Here is a 17646-nt window from a genome sequence, read left to right on the forward strand (position 1 = left end):
GAACTGCTCCATAGAGTTCCCAAGGAGCGCCTGGTGGATTCGAACTGCTGACCCTTTGGTCAGTAGCTGTAGCACCTAACCACTACGCAAGAATACCAGGTGCTGGAAAGGATGTTGAATAACTGGAACTCGTATATAGTACTGGTGGGAATACAAAATGATACAGCCACTTGGGGAAACAATTTGGCAGTTTCTCATAAACTTACTTTATGACCTAGTAATCCTACTCCTAGGTATTTACCCAAGAGAAATAAAAACTTATATTCGTGTAAAAACCTTTAAGCAACTGTTATAGCAGTTTTATTGGTAATTGCCTAAGACTGAAAAGATCCCAACTAGCATCTTCAACTGGTGAGTGGATAACAAAATGTGGTACATTGTACGATGAAATGCCACTCAGCGATAAAAAGGAATGACTACTGATACATTCAACAACATAGATGACTCTCAAATGTATTACGCTAAGTGAAAAAAGCTAGAATCAAAATGCTACTTACTATATGACTTCATTTATATGGCACTCTAGTAAGGGTAAAACTTTAGGGACAGAAAACAGATCAGTGGATGCCAGGGGTGGTGGATAGGGTAGGGGCGACTCCATAAGGACAGAAGGGCATTTTCTGGGGTGATGAAACTGTTCTGTATCCTGATTGTGGTGATGGTTGCACAACGGTTTGCATCTGTCAGAATTTGCAGGAACGTACACTAAGGGTAAAAAAAAAAAAAACAAACCCGTTGCCGTCGAGTTGATTCTGATTCATAGCGGCCTTATAGGATAGAGTAGAACTGCCTCACAGAGTTTCCAAGGAGCGCCTGGGGGATTCAAACTGCTGACCTTTTGGTTAGCAGCCGTAGCACTTAACCACTACGGCACCAGGGTTTCCAAAAAAGGGTGAAGTGTAGGTAAATTGCATAACGGTGATGCCATTAATAGAAATAAAGAAGTGAGAAATTGCTGGTTTCGCCGGAAGGAATTTGACTTTGGACATGGTAAATTTATGATGATGATGAAGACATCCAGGTAGAGAGATTCAAAGGTGACTGCTGATAAGAATGGTTGCAATTACTGAGGGAGGTGGAAACTTGAAGACAGAAATCCTGGGGGGGCAGCTACATGTAGAATGGGAGTGAAGGAAGAGAACCCAGTCAAGGGTAGAGAAAACACAACAAGGAGGAAAACCAGATGGTGCCGTGTCGCAGAAGCCAAAAGAGGATGAAATTTCAAGAAGGAAGGTATGGTCAACAGTGTTAAATGCTGCAGAATGATGAAGCAGATTAAGGATAGCAAAGTCAGCTGGATTGAGCAACTGAGAAATCAACACTGATTTTAACGAAAGCACCTGTACTCAGTGTGAAACCTTGTACAACACAGGGTATGAGTAATTTCAAATGTAGTGACACTGTAATTGTGTTTGAATGGGATTAAAGAGTATTTAGACTTTGCTGAAGTCCATCTGGGCATTTGCAATTAAGTAGACCTATATACAGACAGGCAAGTTTTTACTTGTAGGTCTTAACATATGTACAGCTTATTACATGCTTCTGAAAATGCTCCAGGTCAGCATTCAAAAGATTGGGCTGTCATGGAAATAAAACCTGATGCAAATTTATCCATGCAATAAATAGCCATTTGGCAAAAGCAGCACTGTGTATGGATCACTCAGGTTCCCCCTTCACAGAGTGCAATATGATGTCCTGTAAGGAGCAGGAAAGAGAAACGGCACTGTCATAGCTGCAGAAGCTCAGGGATTTCCAGTCCAGTATTTGAGTGACTGCTGCTAGGTGAGAAGCCCTGGTCTTGGAACGGTGGTGTGTGTGTGAGGAGGTGGGGGTAGGGTGTGCATGTGTGGGGTATGTGTCAAAAAGCTCAGAATCCCATGTTTTGCCTTGAACATCTGAATTTTTATCAGGCTGTCTCTCTTTTTTAACAGTTTGGCCGAGGTATAATTTATACCATAAAATCCACGGATGCTAAGTGTACAGTGGATTATTTTTAGTATATTTATGCAGTTGTGCGGCTATCGTCACAATCCGATTTTAGATCACTTCCAACACCTCCGAAAGTTCTCTTGTGCCCTTTTGTAGTCAGTCCCACCCTCCAGCCCCAGACAACCACTGATCTGTTTTCTGTCTCTATAGTTTTGCCTCTTTCTATAAATGGAATCATTCAACATGTGATCTTTTGAGGTCGCTGCCTTTCACTTAACATAAAGTTTCTGAGGTTTACTCATGCTGTGGCAAGCATCAGTAGTGCCTTTATATCGCTGAATGGTATTATTCCATTGTATGGATATACCACATTTTGCTTGGCCATTCAACAGCCGACGGATGTTTGCAACGCTCCTAGTTTTTGGCTATTATGAATAATACTGCTGTGAACATTCAAGTACAAAGTCTTGGTGTAGACATATGTTTTCATTTCTTTAATGACTAATGATGTTGAACATCTTTTCCTGTGCTTATTAACTAGCTATTGTACATCTCTTTGGTAAAATGTCTATGCAAACCTTTTGCCTATTTTTTTTTAATTGGATTGTTTGTCTTATTATTGAGTTCTAAGGGTTGGCTCTGGTTCTTAACAGTAGACAAGCAATCAAGTCTGAAGGAACAGAATGTCCTTTGAGGATGGGTTAATTCTTTTTTTTTTAATGGCCTCACCTGTCCCCATCACTAAGTTCCCAGCCTACCTCTCCAGCACCCACTTCTTTCATCACTTTCTCTTATCAGTCTTATCCACACCACCCTCAAGCCCCATTCCTCCACCATCTCCTGTAACTCACTTATTTGCTCAAAACAAACTCCCAGTCACCCTCAACTTATTCTGTTGTTTCCTCCACCTCTTCCCTTGAAGGCAATTTCTTTGAAACTCTTACCAATAGAGGCCACCCTTCCCCCTTCTTTCTCTCTGGCTCATGAGGAGGGTGAGACTCAGATCCTTGTCTTCCTGTCTTTTCTTTATAGCTGCCAACCTTTTTTCTTTCAAAGTCCATGCCATCCATTAACACTGTTTTCTGCCCACCTTGTTTGCTCTTTTCCCTATTCCTGTGTTATCCTCAAGGCTAGAAATACCAATGTTTCCTCTGCCTCCAGACATTATAGTCCTCTTACTACACGTGAACAGAATGAGTGGTGTACCCTGCATTCCACTCAGCACCCAGCATCCTCCGGACCCCTGAATCACTCAAGTTACCCAGCTTCCAAGACCCTTCTTATGCACTTAGTAGCAGTGGACGCTGCTGACCATCCCATTTCTTCCTGAAACTTTCTCTTCCTCTAGCTTTCGTGATAGTCTCTTTTCCTTCTCTGCTTACTCCTCTGTCTTTTCAAATTCTCTTCCTTCGCTTCATATATGTAGGTTCTTCCAAATAATTGCTTTTGGACTCTCAGCTGTATATTTCCAGTCCTGATCTCTTTTATAAGCTACAGATCCACATTCCAAATTGCCTCCTGGACCTCTCTGCCTGGACGTCCCACTCTCAAGTCAAACTAAGTATGTTCAAGGCTCAACTTATTTTTTTCTCCTAAACCTGCTTTTGCCCCTGTGCTTCATCCAAAACCAAACCGAACCCAGTGCCGTTGAGTCGATTCTGACTCATAATGACCCTATAGGACAGAGTAGAACTGCCCCATAGAATTTCCAAGGAGGGCCTGGCAGATTCGAACTGCCAATCCTTTGGTTCACAGCTGTAGCACTTAACCACTACGCCACCAGGGTTTCCCTGTGCTTCATACATCTGTTATTACACTGCCATATAACTTTGCTCACCTTTGACCTCTGTCAATCCATTGCTAAATACTGATGATTCTACCTCTGAGATCCTTCCCTCTCTTCCTCTCCAGTCTCACAGTTTCTATATTAATTCAAGCTCTTCTACCTCTCACTTCATCTCCCAACTGATCTTCCTGCTTCCACTCTTCTCAAATCATCTTACAGAACAAGAAAAGACCATAATCTAATCTAATTATGCTTCAGTGTTTCCACACGCCAGAGAATAAATTCCAGACTCCTTATTGCGGTTTTCAAGGACCTGTATGATAGAATATGTATATATTTTTTCTCAGCTTATTTCTTATAACTTCACTCTACAGCTTTCGCTACTTATCATTTCTGTAGAATGCCAAAGATATTTTATGCCTTCTTGACCCTTTCTCTCACCTGTATTGGTATTCCTTATTTCATGCCCCTTCCCATCCTTGCAGCTACCCAATCCCAAATCTGCTATCCTTTAAGGCCTATGTAAACATTGCCTCCTCCACAAGGTTTAAGGGTGAGCTGGTGGATCTGGCTGCCTCTTCCTTCCTCAGTGTTCCAGCACGTCTTCTGAAGCCTGGGGTATGAGAGGAGGCTGGCCTTTACAGATAAAAAAGGGTACTTTTCTAGCAAGGTGCAAGGATAATTGCCCTTAGTGCCGCCTTCCTGACTTCTCCAGCTGGAATTCCTCCTGCCCTTGGTCTACGAGGGGCACAGCTAATCCTGGTCTACTTTGTGTATAGTTATTGATGGACATGTCTTCTCTTCCAGTGAAGCCTAAGCTCTTGGAGGATAAGGTTCATGCCTGTTTCTGCTCTGGACTTCTTAAGTACCCAGCATGTTGCCCCTCTTATTTATTTTTGAGTAAATAAATGTATTTATGAAAACATACTATGGATGCTTGTCAGACAATCAAGTTCATTTTCATATGCAAAGAAAACCAATATTAGTGGTGTTGACTTTAAAAAAAATTAATTGAAGTTGGGTATGAAAGAGACGGGGAGGCAGTTCTGGTTCAGTGATAGGATCCTCACCTTCCATTTGGGAGACTTGGGCTTGATTCCCAGGCAATGCGCCTCAAGTGCAGCCACCACCTATCTGTCGGTGGAGGCTTCTGTGTTGCTATGATGCTCACCGGTTTTAATGGAGCTTCCAGACTAAGATGGACTAGGAAGAAAGACTTGGCAATCTATTTCTGAAAGTCAGCCAGTGGAAACCCTATGAATCACAATGGTCTGATCCTCAACTGATCACGGGGATGGCACAGGGTCCGGCAGTTTTTCGTTCCACTGTGTATGAGGTCGCCATGAGTTGGGGGCTGACTCAATGACAGCTGACAACAATGAAAGAGAGTAAAAGAGAAGGTCAGGGATGATCAATACGTTACCACATCTGACTTGGTGGTGAACTTCTGAGTCTGCAGGCTCTCCAAAGCCATCCACTTCACTGGCAGCTTTGCACCGGTTTTGTTGTGTACGCTGTAGTATTCTTTGTCATACACATCCCGGGCAAGACCAAAATCAGCAACCTTGACCGTGAATTTTTCATCCAGCCTACAGAAGTGACAAAAATGATTACTGGTGGTTGAAATAGAATAATTTACAGCAATTCTAAATATCTATGGGTTTTAACAAGTGACTTCAGTATTTGAAATCCATAACTTCTGAAAGGAAGGTTTTATCTGGCCTCTATTATTGACTAACAGTAAATTACAATAGAGTTCTTGAAAAAAAGCACTTGACGTTTATATTACAAATTCAACAGGCCCAGGAAAGGGATCATGAATGACACGGAGTAAGAAAGTCCTTTTGGCTTTAATGTAGATCTGGGGAAATTGTAAAACTTGCTCTCTTCCTAGTGTTCCCTTGTTTGCTGAATCGAGTATGCCAACTGACTACACAAAGCAATCACCAATCTTCCCTAGTCACTTTATTAGTAGTAATCAGTTTTGTGGGAAGAGACATGGTAGGGAGCTGTTATCTTACTTTTTTAATTCTCTGTTTGGCTAGGCTATTGTTGTGTGTTGTTGAGTAGATTTCAACTCATAAAGACCCTATAGGACAGAGCAGAAGTGCCCCATAGCGTTTCCTAGGCTATAATCTTTCCTGGAGCAGATCACCAGATCTTGACTCCAGTAGAGCAGCTGGTGGGTTTGAACGGCTGACCATTCAGTTAGCAGCCAAGTGCTTAACTGTTGTACCACCAGGGCTCCTCACTGGCTAAGCTAGGGCATAACATTTATATTTTTCATCACTGAGGTAATGGAGAAACAGGATATGTAGTAAAACATCTAAGAAAAACAGCAAGGATCAAAAAAAATCAATTTCCTCTATCTAGTGCTTGCCTCCTTTGTTTAAGCAGGCTTCCATGTTGTTCCATTTGCCCAAAACCAAGGTAGGAAATTAAAAGCACAGCACTTTCATTCACACATACCATAAGTCATGAATCAGCGCCATGCAAGGGAAAAGCACTGAATCAATTACAAACTGTTGACTGTTGTATTATACAGCCCAGGCAGCCAGACACAAATAAAGCTCTTTGTATATTCATTCCCAAATACCATTTTTGGTAGGGCTTAGGCAGGCTGACTTCAGATCCACTGTTACAATATATTGGTATTTGTGTTACCAGCCCTCTTTTTTTTCACTGTAAAATGCTGAAGATCGAATTTTCCCTCCCAAACACTAATGCAGTGTGAAACCACAACATTGGGGCTGCTGGTGGGAAGGACCCAGAAAAGCAAAAGTACACAGCAGCTGGCTAAGACCCCCTGTGGAGAACCCCTTTTAAAATCTCTGTTTGAGGAAGCCTGAAAGCCCCGCCTACATTCACAGCTCACACATCCATTTAAAACTGTTAATGGAAATAAAGGACTTTTGCATAAGAGGCATCCTTACTAGCATGGAACGGTGGGAAAAGGTTCCTTCTTGTCACTTAACTTGGACTGTAGGCACAGAGTAGTATACTTACATGCAGTTTCTTGCTGCCAAGTCTCTGTGGACAAACTTTTTGCTTGCAAGGTATTTCATGCCCTTGGCTACTTGAAGACCAAAGCCAATAAGATCTTTCACGGTTGGGTTCTGTAATCACAGGGAGTTGGATAAGCATAAACTAAGCATTTACTGTGCTAATGCTGATATCAGAATTCAGAAATGTTTAAAAGAATCATTTTGTCTAAATAATAACTTGTGCCCCCTTTGATAACATCATTTATTAAACTCCTATTGTACCCAGAGGTGACCTACTTCTGAAAATAAGCCACGGAAAACCCTGTGGAGCACGTTCTACTGGGATCGCCATGAGTGGAATCAACTCAACGGTAACTGGTTGGGTATGGGCATGCAAAAGAGTCCCTGCGTGGTGCAAAGAGTGGTTGGAGTCTGCCCAGAGATGCTTTGGAAGAGAGGCCTGGCAATCTACTGAAATACCAGCCATTGAAAACCCTATGCAGCACAGTTCTACTCTGACACACATGGAGTTGGAGTTAACTCAATGGCAGCTGGTTGGTCATTGTATGCAAAGCCCAAGGCTAGATATTTTTATATATTATGGCTAATCTTTATCTACTCCTGTAAGGCAGGTATTACTGGCTCCCTTTTCCAGATGGAAATAAATCGCCTCAAAACACACAGATGGTATGTAGTGAAGGCAAGATTTTAATTCAAGTCTGTGAAGTGCCAAAGCCCACACTGTAGTGACGACAATCACACTGACTGGCAAGATACGGAAATCCACAATAGTTCTTCTACAGGTGCTGAAGTATCAGTGCACAACTCCTGGGGCTTGGACCCACTCAGAGAACAGGAAAGCTTATTCTCCACAAACCCCAGCCACAAAATTGGATGGACAGAGGGATGCCTTTAACAACGGTAAGGACAATATCTGACACTGCATAGATGTCACTGTGGCATCAGGAACCTGGTGTTTCTTCTTCAGCAGTTACTGTTGAGTCTGTGAGCCCAAGAAGCAGAGACACAGACTGTGGGGCCCTGCAAGAAGGGCTGCAGCCCTCCTAATGCACCCAGCACGTAGAGAGGACAGTTCCTTGTGTTTCAAGCTTCCCTTTCAGACACATCTGTGTTAGTGCTGAGGGGTAGTTCAGTGCTAGAATTCTTGACTCCTATGTGGGAATTCGATTCCTGGCCAATCCACCTCATGCACAGCCACCACCATGGAGGCTCAGGTGTTGCTATGATGCTGAGCAGGTTTCAGTGAAGTTTACAGACGAAGACGGTCTAGGAAGAAAGGCCGGGCTATCTACTTCCAAAAATCAGCCAATGAAAACCCTACGGATTACAGCAGTGCGATCCACAGCCAATTGTGGGGATGGCGCAGGACCTGGCAGCGTTTTGTTCCATCGTACATGGCGTCTGCATGAGTCAGGGGTGACTTGATGGCCACAAACAACACGTTACTGCTGGCTATCAGTTACCAACTCCTTGGGTTATGAAAGGCATGGTACAGAATACTACCATGCTTTAACCCTGGGGGGATAATACCCGCTTCCAAAAGCAGAGAACGAGCATATCCAACCAAATTAACTTATCTGATAACGGCAAGAGTCAAAGTGGGAGAGTGGGGTTTGTCAGGGCCGTTCTGTGCTTTGGAAAATTGACCTTACTTGCAAAAATCTACTGCCAGGAGCACAAGATATTTCTTTACATTTCTACAGCTTATTTTCTCTGAGGAATTTAAAAGTTGTTTCTCATCAAGAGTAAAGTTACTTAAGCCCTACAGAGATCTGGCCAGCAGGGGCCAAGAAAGAGCCTGAGGCTCCTCTCTTCGCCCTCCCTGGCTCTGCCAATGCTTGCTCGCCCTTTAGGTCCTGGTATAAATGGCACCTAAGAAAACTACTCGCAAGAGCCTGAGAACCTCTTGTGTAACACTGAGCTCATGCATTCAGCAAATATTTACTGAGGGCCTAGACACTGAACACTGTTTTAGCTACTGGAGCTACAGAAGTGAGCAAAACGCAGAAAAATCCCCACTCTCCTAAGCTTGCATTCTAACGGGATGTGTGTGTGTGTGTGTGTGTGTATACACATAGACACATATACCTACACACGTATATAGTTATTATTTGTTTATTGCCTACTGCAGCACTGTCCAATAGGAATATAATGCAAGCCACATATGTAACTCAAATTTTCTAGCAGCCACATACAGAATAAAAAGAAACATGTGAAATTAATTTTCATAATATGTATTTCAACTCAACATACCCAAAATATTCTCATTTCAACAAGTTAGCAATATAAACGATTACTGATGATATAGTTTACTGTCTTCCTTTTCTAACACTAAATATTCAAAACCTGGGATGCACTCTACACTTCCAGCACATCTCACTTTGGACTTGTCACACTTCACATGCGGCCTGTGGCCACAGTACTGTAGTGTGCAGGCCTAGTGTATCAGATGAGAGTAAGTGTGGCGGGGGAAAATAAAGCAGGGAAGAGATACCCTGAAGGCCTGGGAGTGGGGTGGGTCAGTTGCAATTTTAAGCAGGTCAGGAAGGCCTCACTGTGACGTTGACATTAGGGCAAAAAGCTGAAGGAGATGAGGTAGGTGGATGTTTGGGGGAAGAGTGTTCTAGGCAGAGGGAATAGCACGTGCAAAGGTCCTGTGGTAGGAGAGTGCATGGCAAGTTCAAGGAATAGTAAGCGGCTCGTTTGTAATTAATGGCTCAGGGTCTTCCATTGTAGAGTAAAACTCCATGTAAGCTGAGGCTGGCTCTGCCTCTGTTTTTCCTGTGCTGTGCTCAATTTCTGGCACATAGCAGGCACTCAAGGATGACTAAATGTACCTATAGGTAGAGCAAGGCTGCTTGCAGGACAGGTAAGAATCATTGCTGCCATCCAAGGATCCTTATTTTCCCACCAGGCCAGAGGATTCTGAAGTAAAGTGGACTGAATCAGCCTCTGTACATTTCAACAATGTCAACTTTTACATGCGTGTTTTTGGCTAAGAGCTTTTGCGACGGTTCAAGGGACACATATTTTGAAAGGCAGGCTGGTAAATATACAGCTAGTTCACCAGTTAGTAATCTTGGTAATATACTCACGTGAGTCTCATTTCTAATGAAATTTCGAAGATCTCCATGTTTCATGTATGGTAGGACCACCAGGGGAGACCCCTCACTTCGAAGGCAGATTCCCAAGAGCGAGAGAACGTTGGGATGGCTAAAATCTTTCATGATGATTCCCTCAGTCAGAAACTGGGAAACTTCTCCTATGTCAGTGATTCCTGAGAAATCCAGAGGTGACGATATTAGCTTTATTATGAAACTAAACCACAGGGCTAAATATTACCCTGAGACCTCATCTTTGGAGTGTCTTTTTACAGTACATCTGAGTGAATGAAGTCACCCTGCGCTATGCCTTTCAGGTCAACATCTACACCCATCGCCATCAAGACAGAGTCTAGCAATCAGTTTGTCTTATGCAGAACCACACTTTGTCTAATACAGAAAGGTGACAGGGAAGCAGGCCAGTCCATTTCTGCAGCGATTGTCTAGGGAAAACCTTTTTTTTTTTCCTGGAAAAAGCCAGATAGTCAATATGTTTAGCTTTGCAGGCCATATGAGCTTTGTTGTAACTACTCAACTCTGCCATTGTAGTACAAAAGCAACCTTGGACAATGCATGGTTGTGTCCAGGAAACTTCATTTGTGAACAGGCAGTGGGCAATTGTTTGTCAACCCTGGATCAGGAGAATTTGGAGACTCATCACCATATGGTACCTAAATAGATTCTGTTGTTGTTGTTACAATTGTTTCTAGCTAGCGATACCTGGGGGCTGATACAGTCAGCACTGATGAAGAGTCAACCAATTATGATTTATTAATCTGACCAGTATCTCTCTGGCAATATTACTAGTGTTGGTATTTCTTTCTTTTTTTTTTTTTTTTTTTTTTTTACAAATGCAAGGTATTCTGCACCTGGAAAAGCCACCAGAGGTCCACACGGACCAAGTAGATATCAATGCAGACCAGGGACAGAGAAAGATTTCTCAGTGTTAGGGTCGTCCTGGATATAATTGGCAGAGTGTTGTTCTTTCTTGGGGCAAATTTATTGACAATCATACTTAATTCATCACAGTGTGTAGTTAGATTTCATACAGATTGTCCCTTTAATTACCTTGTGGTCAGATTTCCAACAAAATCAATCATATAACAACAGTGCTCGGCATGGAAATTTATATAAAGAAAGGCTGAAATAGTTCTGGTGATAATGTATCCTGCAAGAAAATCTTCCACTAATGTATTTAAAGCTTAATAATTCTAAGTTACACAAACTTGTAACATAATTGATTAGCATTTTTAGGCTGCTGTACGTTTCTGGGCACATTATAAGCAGAAATTTAGAAATGGTGGAAAAAGCAAGCACACTGACTTGACATGGGAGACCAGTTAGCATAGGTGGAGACAGGAAAATGTCAGTAAATGGAGTCCACTGGGTTGTACAATATAGTAATTTATGGCCATAATTACAGCTCTGGGTCATCAGTAAAGACTTAGTTTATGCTTAGAAGCATTCCCTCTTTCTTAGACAGAGTATGCAACTTTTTAAAAATGTTTTAACATTAAAAGGGGTAAGCTTTAGTTATTTAGGAAATTCACTTACGTGGAATACCTCATTCCCCCAAAAATGCGGATAAATGAGGTGCTGCCACGCTGTTTTTCAATTTTATGCCCACGTATTTTTCTCCTGTTTGTCTTATTTCATTTTTTATCTTTTTAATGGGGATTGTGGTTAAAAAATAATTATAGTAATGCCTCTGGGTAAAATGAGTCATTACTACTGTTATGTGCCAACATGCTTCCAATAGTTTCCAGAAATGTCATTTGCAAAACAAATATTATAAGCCAAACACAATTAAATGATACTCAGCTCATCCAAAAACCTCATTTTTCCTACACCCTGACTTGTGAGGACTCTGAGGGATAACTTCAGAGAAAACATTTCAATAACAATTTAGATCACATGAGGTTTCAGGGTGAGACCTGTAATTCCAGCAGTAGCTGAGTATTCCTCAAGGGAAAGTGTAAATCAACATTTTATTATAAACTATTTATTAGTTTGCAAACCACAGAAGTGTACTCCACTGCTAAACAAAATGGAACTTACTATTTAAGGATTTCACAGCACAGTGAATTTTCTTGTCACCATTGTCCAACAAAGTTCCATGATAAACACACCCAAAATGCCCTATGTGAAAGAGGGAACTTGGTTAGTGTTGCATTACTTGTTTTTATTTTCTTTTTAAAATTTTTTTTTTTTTTTTTTTAAATATTGTGGTAAAATATATATAACGGAGCATTTACCATTTCAACCATTTTAAAGGGTACGATTCAGTGACAGGAATTACATTCACCGTGTTGCGCAACCGTCACCACTATCCATTTCCAAATGTTTTCCATCCCTCTGAAGAGAAACTCAGTACCCCTTAAGCAATAACTCCCTGCTTGCCCCCTCCTCAGCCCCTGGTAACCACTGATAAACTTTTGACTCTATGAATTTGCCTCTTCTGGATATTTCATATCAGTGGGATCCTATGAGATTTGCCCTTCTGTGTCTGCCTTATTTCACTCAGCATAATGTTTTTAAGATTCATCCATGTTGTATCAAAACTTCACTTCTCTAATGGTTGAATAATATTCCATTGTATAGATATCTCTTGCATTACTTTTAATTGTTGTTGTTATTTTACCATGGAGTCTATTCTGACTCGTGGTGGTCCCACGTCTGCAGAGTAGAACTGCACTCCATACAGTTTTCCAGGCTATGATCTTTTGGAACCAGGTCTCCAGACCTGCCTTCTGAAGTGCCTCTGCGTGTGTTCGAACTGCCAACCTTTTGACTAGTAGTTACTGCTTAACCATTTAATTATGCAATGATTATTAAGCCCTTTATGATCTTCGTTTTCTTTAATTTTCTATATGATAAAAAAGTACATTATTTTTCATACTTTCTGATTAAGAATTCAACTGTGTGTGTGTGTGTTTGTGAAAGTATGTAAATGATTACATACCTACCACCCCAAAATATAAGCAATATGATTCTTTAATACATGGTAAAAACTATAAGTGATATGACTGCTATTAAAGGCTAATACACCTACTTCTTACTTACTATCTTGTTATCTGACATTTTGCATTTATGACAATAGTAAAACATTTACTATCCCACTATTTTGCACATTAACGACATACATCTGGTGGTAACAAACACCGAGGTGCGAGTCGAAAGTAATGCTGGCTGTGATAGTTAGGGTGATGTGTCAGCTTGCCTGGGCCATGATTCTCAGTGATTTGGCAGTTGTGTATTGACATAATTTAGCAGCTAGCTATGTAATGATGTAGTCATCCTTCATTTTGTGATCTGATGTGGTCATCCTCCATTTTTGCATAACACCAATTTTTGCATAATGACCTGGTCTTTGGAACCTAACCACGTCGATAAGTGAGGAGTGGGTGTACGATAAAATATCCAACCGCAGTGGGAACCCTAAAAATAGGACTAACAACAGTCTCATAAAAGAAATTTATTATTTTTAAGGATCAATTAATACCTTTTAAAAATGAAAGTAAAGTTTTACTCAGATGAAGAAATATAAGAAACTAACCTCCCTATTATTCCAATAAACTGAGATGAAATAATAAATGTTACTATTAGAAATAAGACTAACATTATAGAATAAGGATTGCCCCCACTAGTCACTGGTTAATATGTAATTCGGACGGGTAGAAATGGGAAGGAAGTTGCCCACACGAAGCAAATTCACTCTGACTTATTTCATACAGTTCTCTCTGGCCTTAGCCTCATCACTTTCCCAATGGCAGCCTTCTACCCAGTGGCAATAATTTTCCCCAGAGGTGCCAAATGTCTGATGGCTGTGTAAGTCATTCATTCATTAATCCAGCCAACCAGCCAGCCAGCCAGCCAAGACTCCCCAAGTGCCTGGGGTATGTGTGTCAAGCACTAGGCTACCCTTTTGTAATGCAATATGAATAAAATGAGACCTCTGCTCTTGAGTGCTCACATTCTACTGGGGAAACACACATAATAATAGTTAATATTTCTAAGAAGAGAATCATTAAGAAATAACTGTCATCGTTGCACCTTTCATGGTCAAAACCAAAAAACTCTAATTTTACAATGTGTAGAATTAGAATGTAATTAGTGAGGTCATGCACCCTAAAACTGGTGCAATTACTAGGATTTATAGGCTGGTAATGGATCCATGTATTACTCTGATGTCAGACATGGAAAACTGTTTGTTAACAGTGACCCCGTATTAGTGAAGGAGAAGCATGTGAAAGGTTGAGATCTGGAGAGAGTGGTGGAGGAACGCGTGGCTGCGACCACAGGAAAACAAAAAGGCTTCGTGTTCACAGAAGGCGAATCATCCCAACGCCTTTTTGGGCATCACGATGGCAGATGCTATGCCGCCCCTGGCAGCCAGCACAGAATAAAATGGATCAGGGGCTATTCAGTAATAAGGGTAAAAGCTTTTTAGAAGAAAAAGGGAAGACTGGAGTTCATTTCCTAGCTACAGCTTTCCCTTCTGGTTGGTTTTCTTTTCCTGCTAAATATTTTCTCAAATACTGTTTATGCTAGCTGTTATTGCTGATCTAGAGGGCTTATTACAAATATTCATTTCTCCCCGTGTGAAGAAATGAGAGTGCTTTGTAGGATGATATATGCTGCTTCAGATCATGGCAATGCTATAAATTCCCCGTCTTCTGATGCTGTCCAGCAGTGCACAAGCTGCTATAAGCCAGGACTGCACAGCGTCAGCCGCTGTTCTCAGGGTAAAGCAAGACTGGAGGGAGATATGAGGGAAAATGCTGGAATTTAAAAGAACGATTTTTAAAAGGGAACACATGGCACTTTCCAAGGAACTAGAGTTGCCACTGTGAAAAAGGTGGGGAAGGAATGTCATTTATTCCTAACATGTTAGGGAGATTATCAAATTGCCCAACTGCACAGGGGCAAGTCCCTATAAGTAGGATTTGCAGGGCTGCATTTCTTTTCTTTTTTTTGAATAATATTTTATTGTGTTTTAGGCGAACGTTTACACAGCAAATTCGGTTCCCCTTTAACAATTTTTATACAAATTGTTCTCTGCCATTGGTTATGATTTTTACAAAGTGTCAGCCTTCTCATTATTTCCATTCTGTTTGTTCTGTTTCCACTGGTCTAGTTTCCCTTTCCCTCATTGCCCTCTCATCTTTGCTTTGGGTAACTGTTGACCATTTGGTCTCATATAGTTCACGGTCTAAGGAAGCACATTACTCACAGGTGATACTGTTTATTTTATAAGCCAATTTATTATTTGGCTGAAAGGTGACCTACAGAAGTAGCTTCAATTCCAAGTTCAAAGGGTATCTTAGGGCGATAGTCTGGGGGGAAAAAACAGCAAACTAGGCTGCAGGGCTGCATTTCTGCAGAACAGAAACCCAGCGCACTTGTTATCACTGCTGTCAGTGGCTTTTGCCATTGTCTAAATTCCTAATCTGCAAAGGCAGAAGATAAAATGCTCACTGGGAAACCTTTATTTAACAAAAGGCTGAGTGGAAATACTTACCTCTTCCTATGACTTCATTGAAATGCACAATCAGGCTGCTCGGCCCGATTACAACATGCTGGACTGCTTGGACCAGCTCTGGATTTAGAGCACTGAGGTCAATGTGGACGTTATTTTGCAGTAATGGAATGGAGCTATCAGAGTCCCCATTAGTTAGAATGGGGGACATGTCCGTCAGAGGGTACTGCACTTGTCGGCATGATCCATTCTGAGATGAGTTAGGAAACTGGTCTGTGAGATAAAGCAAAATTATTAGAAAACCGTACTGAGACTTTACTTAGTGGGGACTGCCACAAGGGCAGCAATTTGAATTAATAATGAAGCCTAAATTTTAAAATTAAGGAACTGGCCGTTATGTCACTGAACAAGGCTAGCAAGAGCCTTCACAAGGGAACTGGTTTAATGAAAAAAGACAGTAAGTTGGGAAAAACAGACTGGCTTATATGTACAAGTGTTTTAAAAAAAGTATTTGTAAAATTTCTTTTTAGAAGACTAAGCATTGGAAACCCTGGTGCCATAGTGGTTAAGTGCTACAGCTGCTAACCAGTTCAAACCCACCAGGCACTCCTTGAAAACTTTGTGGGGCAGTTCTACTCTGTCATATGGGGTCGCTATGAGTCAGAATCGATCGACTCGACGGCACTGGGTTAAGCATTAATTTTGAAAGTCATTGTACTCTGTACAGTTCCTTAGAATTTTTACTTTCTATAAACAAGAAATAGCCAGGGTTGAGGTTTATCTGCATATAGTATATTCTTAAGATAAGCAGCAGCAAGGTGGTCAAACAACTGCCTTATCTCACAAAAATACAGCTCAATATAAGGAAATGAAAATGAGGCCCCTTGAGAGACTAGTGTTTATTAATAGAATTTATTAGTATTGCTCAAAACCTATATGGATTCTTGGTCAAAGAAAAAATATATAGTGAAATATATATATACGTTGCTAGCTAGACAGGGTTAGAAATATATAATGGCTGACTTCTAGAACTGAAAACCTTTCACATAGTGATAAATTCTCCATCATGTGGTAATGGTACCAGATAGTGTTACTGCTGTTTAGAGAACGCAGGTTAGAATTGGGCTAGTGTGACGTCCCCATAGCTTCATGAAGGGCAGTTGGAAAGTGATGGGCATTCCTTATAGGTTGATCTTTACAACCTAAGCTCTGTAAGAGTTGCAGGAAAGGTTTTCCTTTGCCAAGGAGTAGTCTTTCCATTTCTTTGAAGATTTGGTATCTCCACTGTGGGCAAGGAATTGTGGTGGTGACAGCGAATTGATACCAAATAGGGCAGAGAGGCCACCAGCTGCTTTGCCCTTTCCACCAGGAATCCACGGCTGTCAAGGAAAGGACTTCACAGCAGTGACCGGCTAGAAGCAAGCCTAGGCAGGGTGTTAATATGTACTGTGAGGAAGTGGAGGGGATCGTGGGAGAGGCCCCTACTGGCACCAATAGATAATACTGTTTGTTTGCAAATGAGCAGGGAAATCAGAACTCGAGAGGGGCATAAAGAGATAGTTCATGGTACCTTAACTATCTCTAGCCCCACTTAATCATTTTAGTATTTTCCGCAGCTGGCGTTTCAGTTAATAACAAATCAGCTTGGCCAGGGCAGTAAATACCAATGGCAGTTCCACAAAAGCATCTGGGACCCCCTACTGTCAGAAGAGTCACTAGCTGGAAATACATGAGCGGTAACCTTAAATGAAGGCTAGAGAATGTCAGGTAAGAACATAAAACGTAAGGTGGATGAGGGATCCTAGCTGGGTGCCTGTTCCTTCAATCCCAAGGATTCATGTTTCCCAAACCTTTCCCAGGGGAATGAAAATGCAAATAAGTTATGCCAAGCACAATTCCTTCATTGTCACTTCTAGTCCCTTGCACCTGGAGATCAGGGTTCTAAATTCTTAATGGTGCAGAGATGGAGGACATCCTTGGGGAGACTCAGAAAAGTCTTCCAGCATGGGAAGTCCTGCTTGACCCTTCAGCTGAGTTAAAACATGCACACAAACCCATCTAACCCATCAGTGTGTGGCCTTGGTGTAATACTGTGGAGAATTCTAGGTCTACATTAAAAGACTGATAAGAAGGCTGTCCCCACCAGGTAAAGAAACAAGCTCTGTAGTTGCCTCTTCATTAGGTGCTGGCTGTGTTTTCCTCATTCTTCTCTCTGCATAGCCCTCTTTTGCCTGTTTTACCTTTCCATGTCTCCAGAGAGCAGGGTCAGTTTAGAAAAGAGATGAAACTCAAGCATCTTAGCAATGACGACAGAAGTTTGATGAACCAGAAGGTTAAAAGATTAGG

General features: G+C 41.5%; 1 protein-coding gene across 1 annotated transcript in view; it reads right to left on the reverse strand.

Annotated features, from left to right (window-relative positions):
* MET (MET proto-oncogene, receptor tyrosine kinase) overlaps positions 1-17646 on the reverse strand; it is a 126249-nt gene that overhangs the window by 7779 nt on the left and 100824 nt on the right. Inside the window, exons 15-19 of the mRNA XM_049894795.1 lie at positions 15343-15573; positions 11880-11960; positions 9816-9997; positions 6722-6831; positions 5139-5304 (exon numbers count right to left, since the gene is read on the reverse strand). Of these exons, the coding sequence (XP_049750752.1) occupies positions 5139-5304; positions 6722-6831; positions 9816-9997; positions 11880-11960; positions 15343-15573 (770 nt within the window). The remainder of the gene's footprint in view (positions 1-5138; positions 5305-6721; positions 6832-9815; positions 9998-11879; positions 11961-15342; positions 15574-17646) is intronic.

This window comes from Elephas maximus, chromosome 8 (assembly GCF_024166365.1).
Source record: "Elephas maximus indicus isolate mEleMax1 chromosome 8, mEleMax1 primary haplotype, whole genome shotgun sequence".
Taxonomy (NCBI): Eukaryota; Metazoa; Chordata; class Mammalia; order Proboscidea; family Elephantidae; genus Elephas; species Elephas maximus.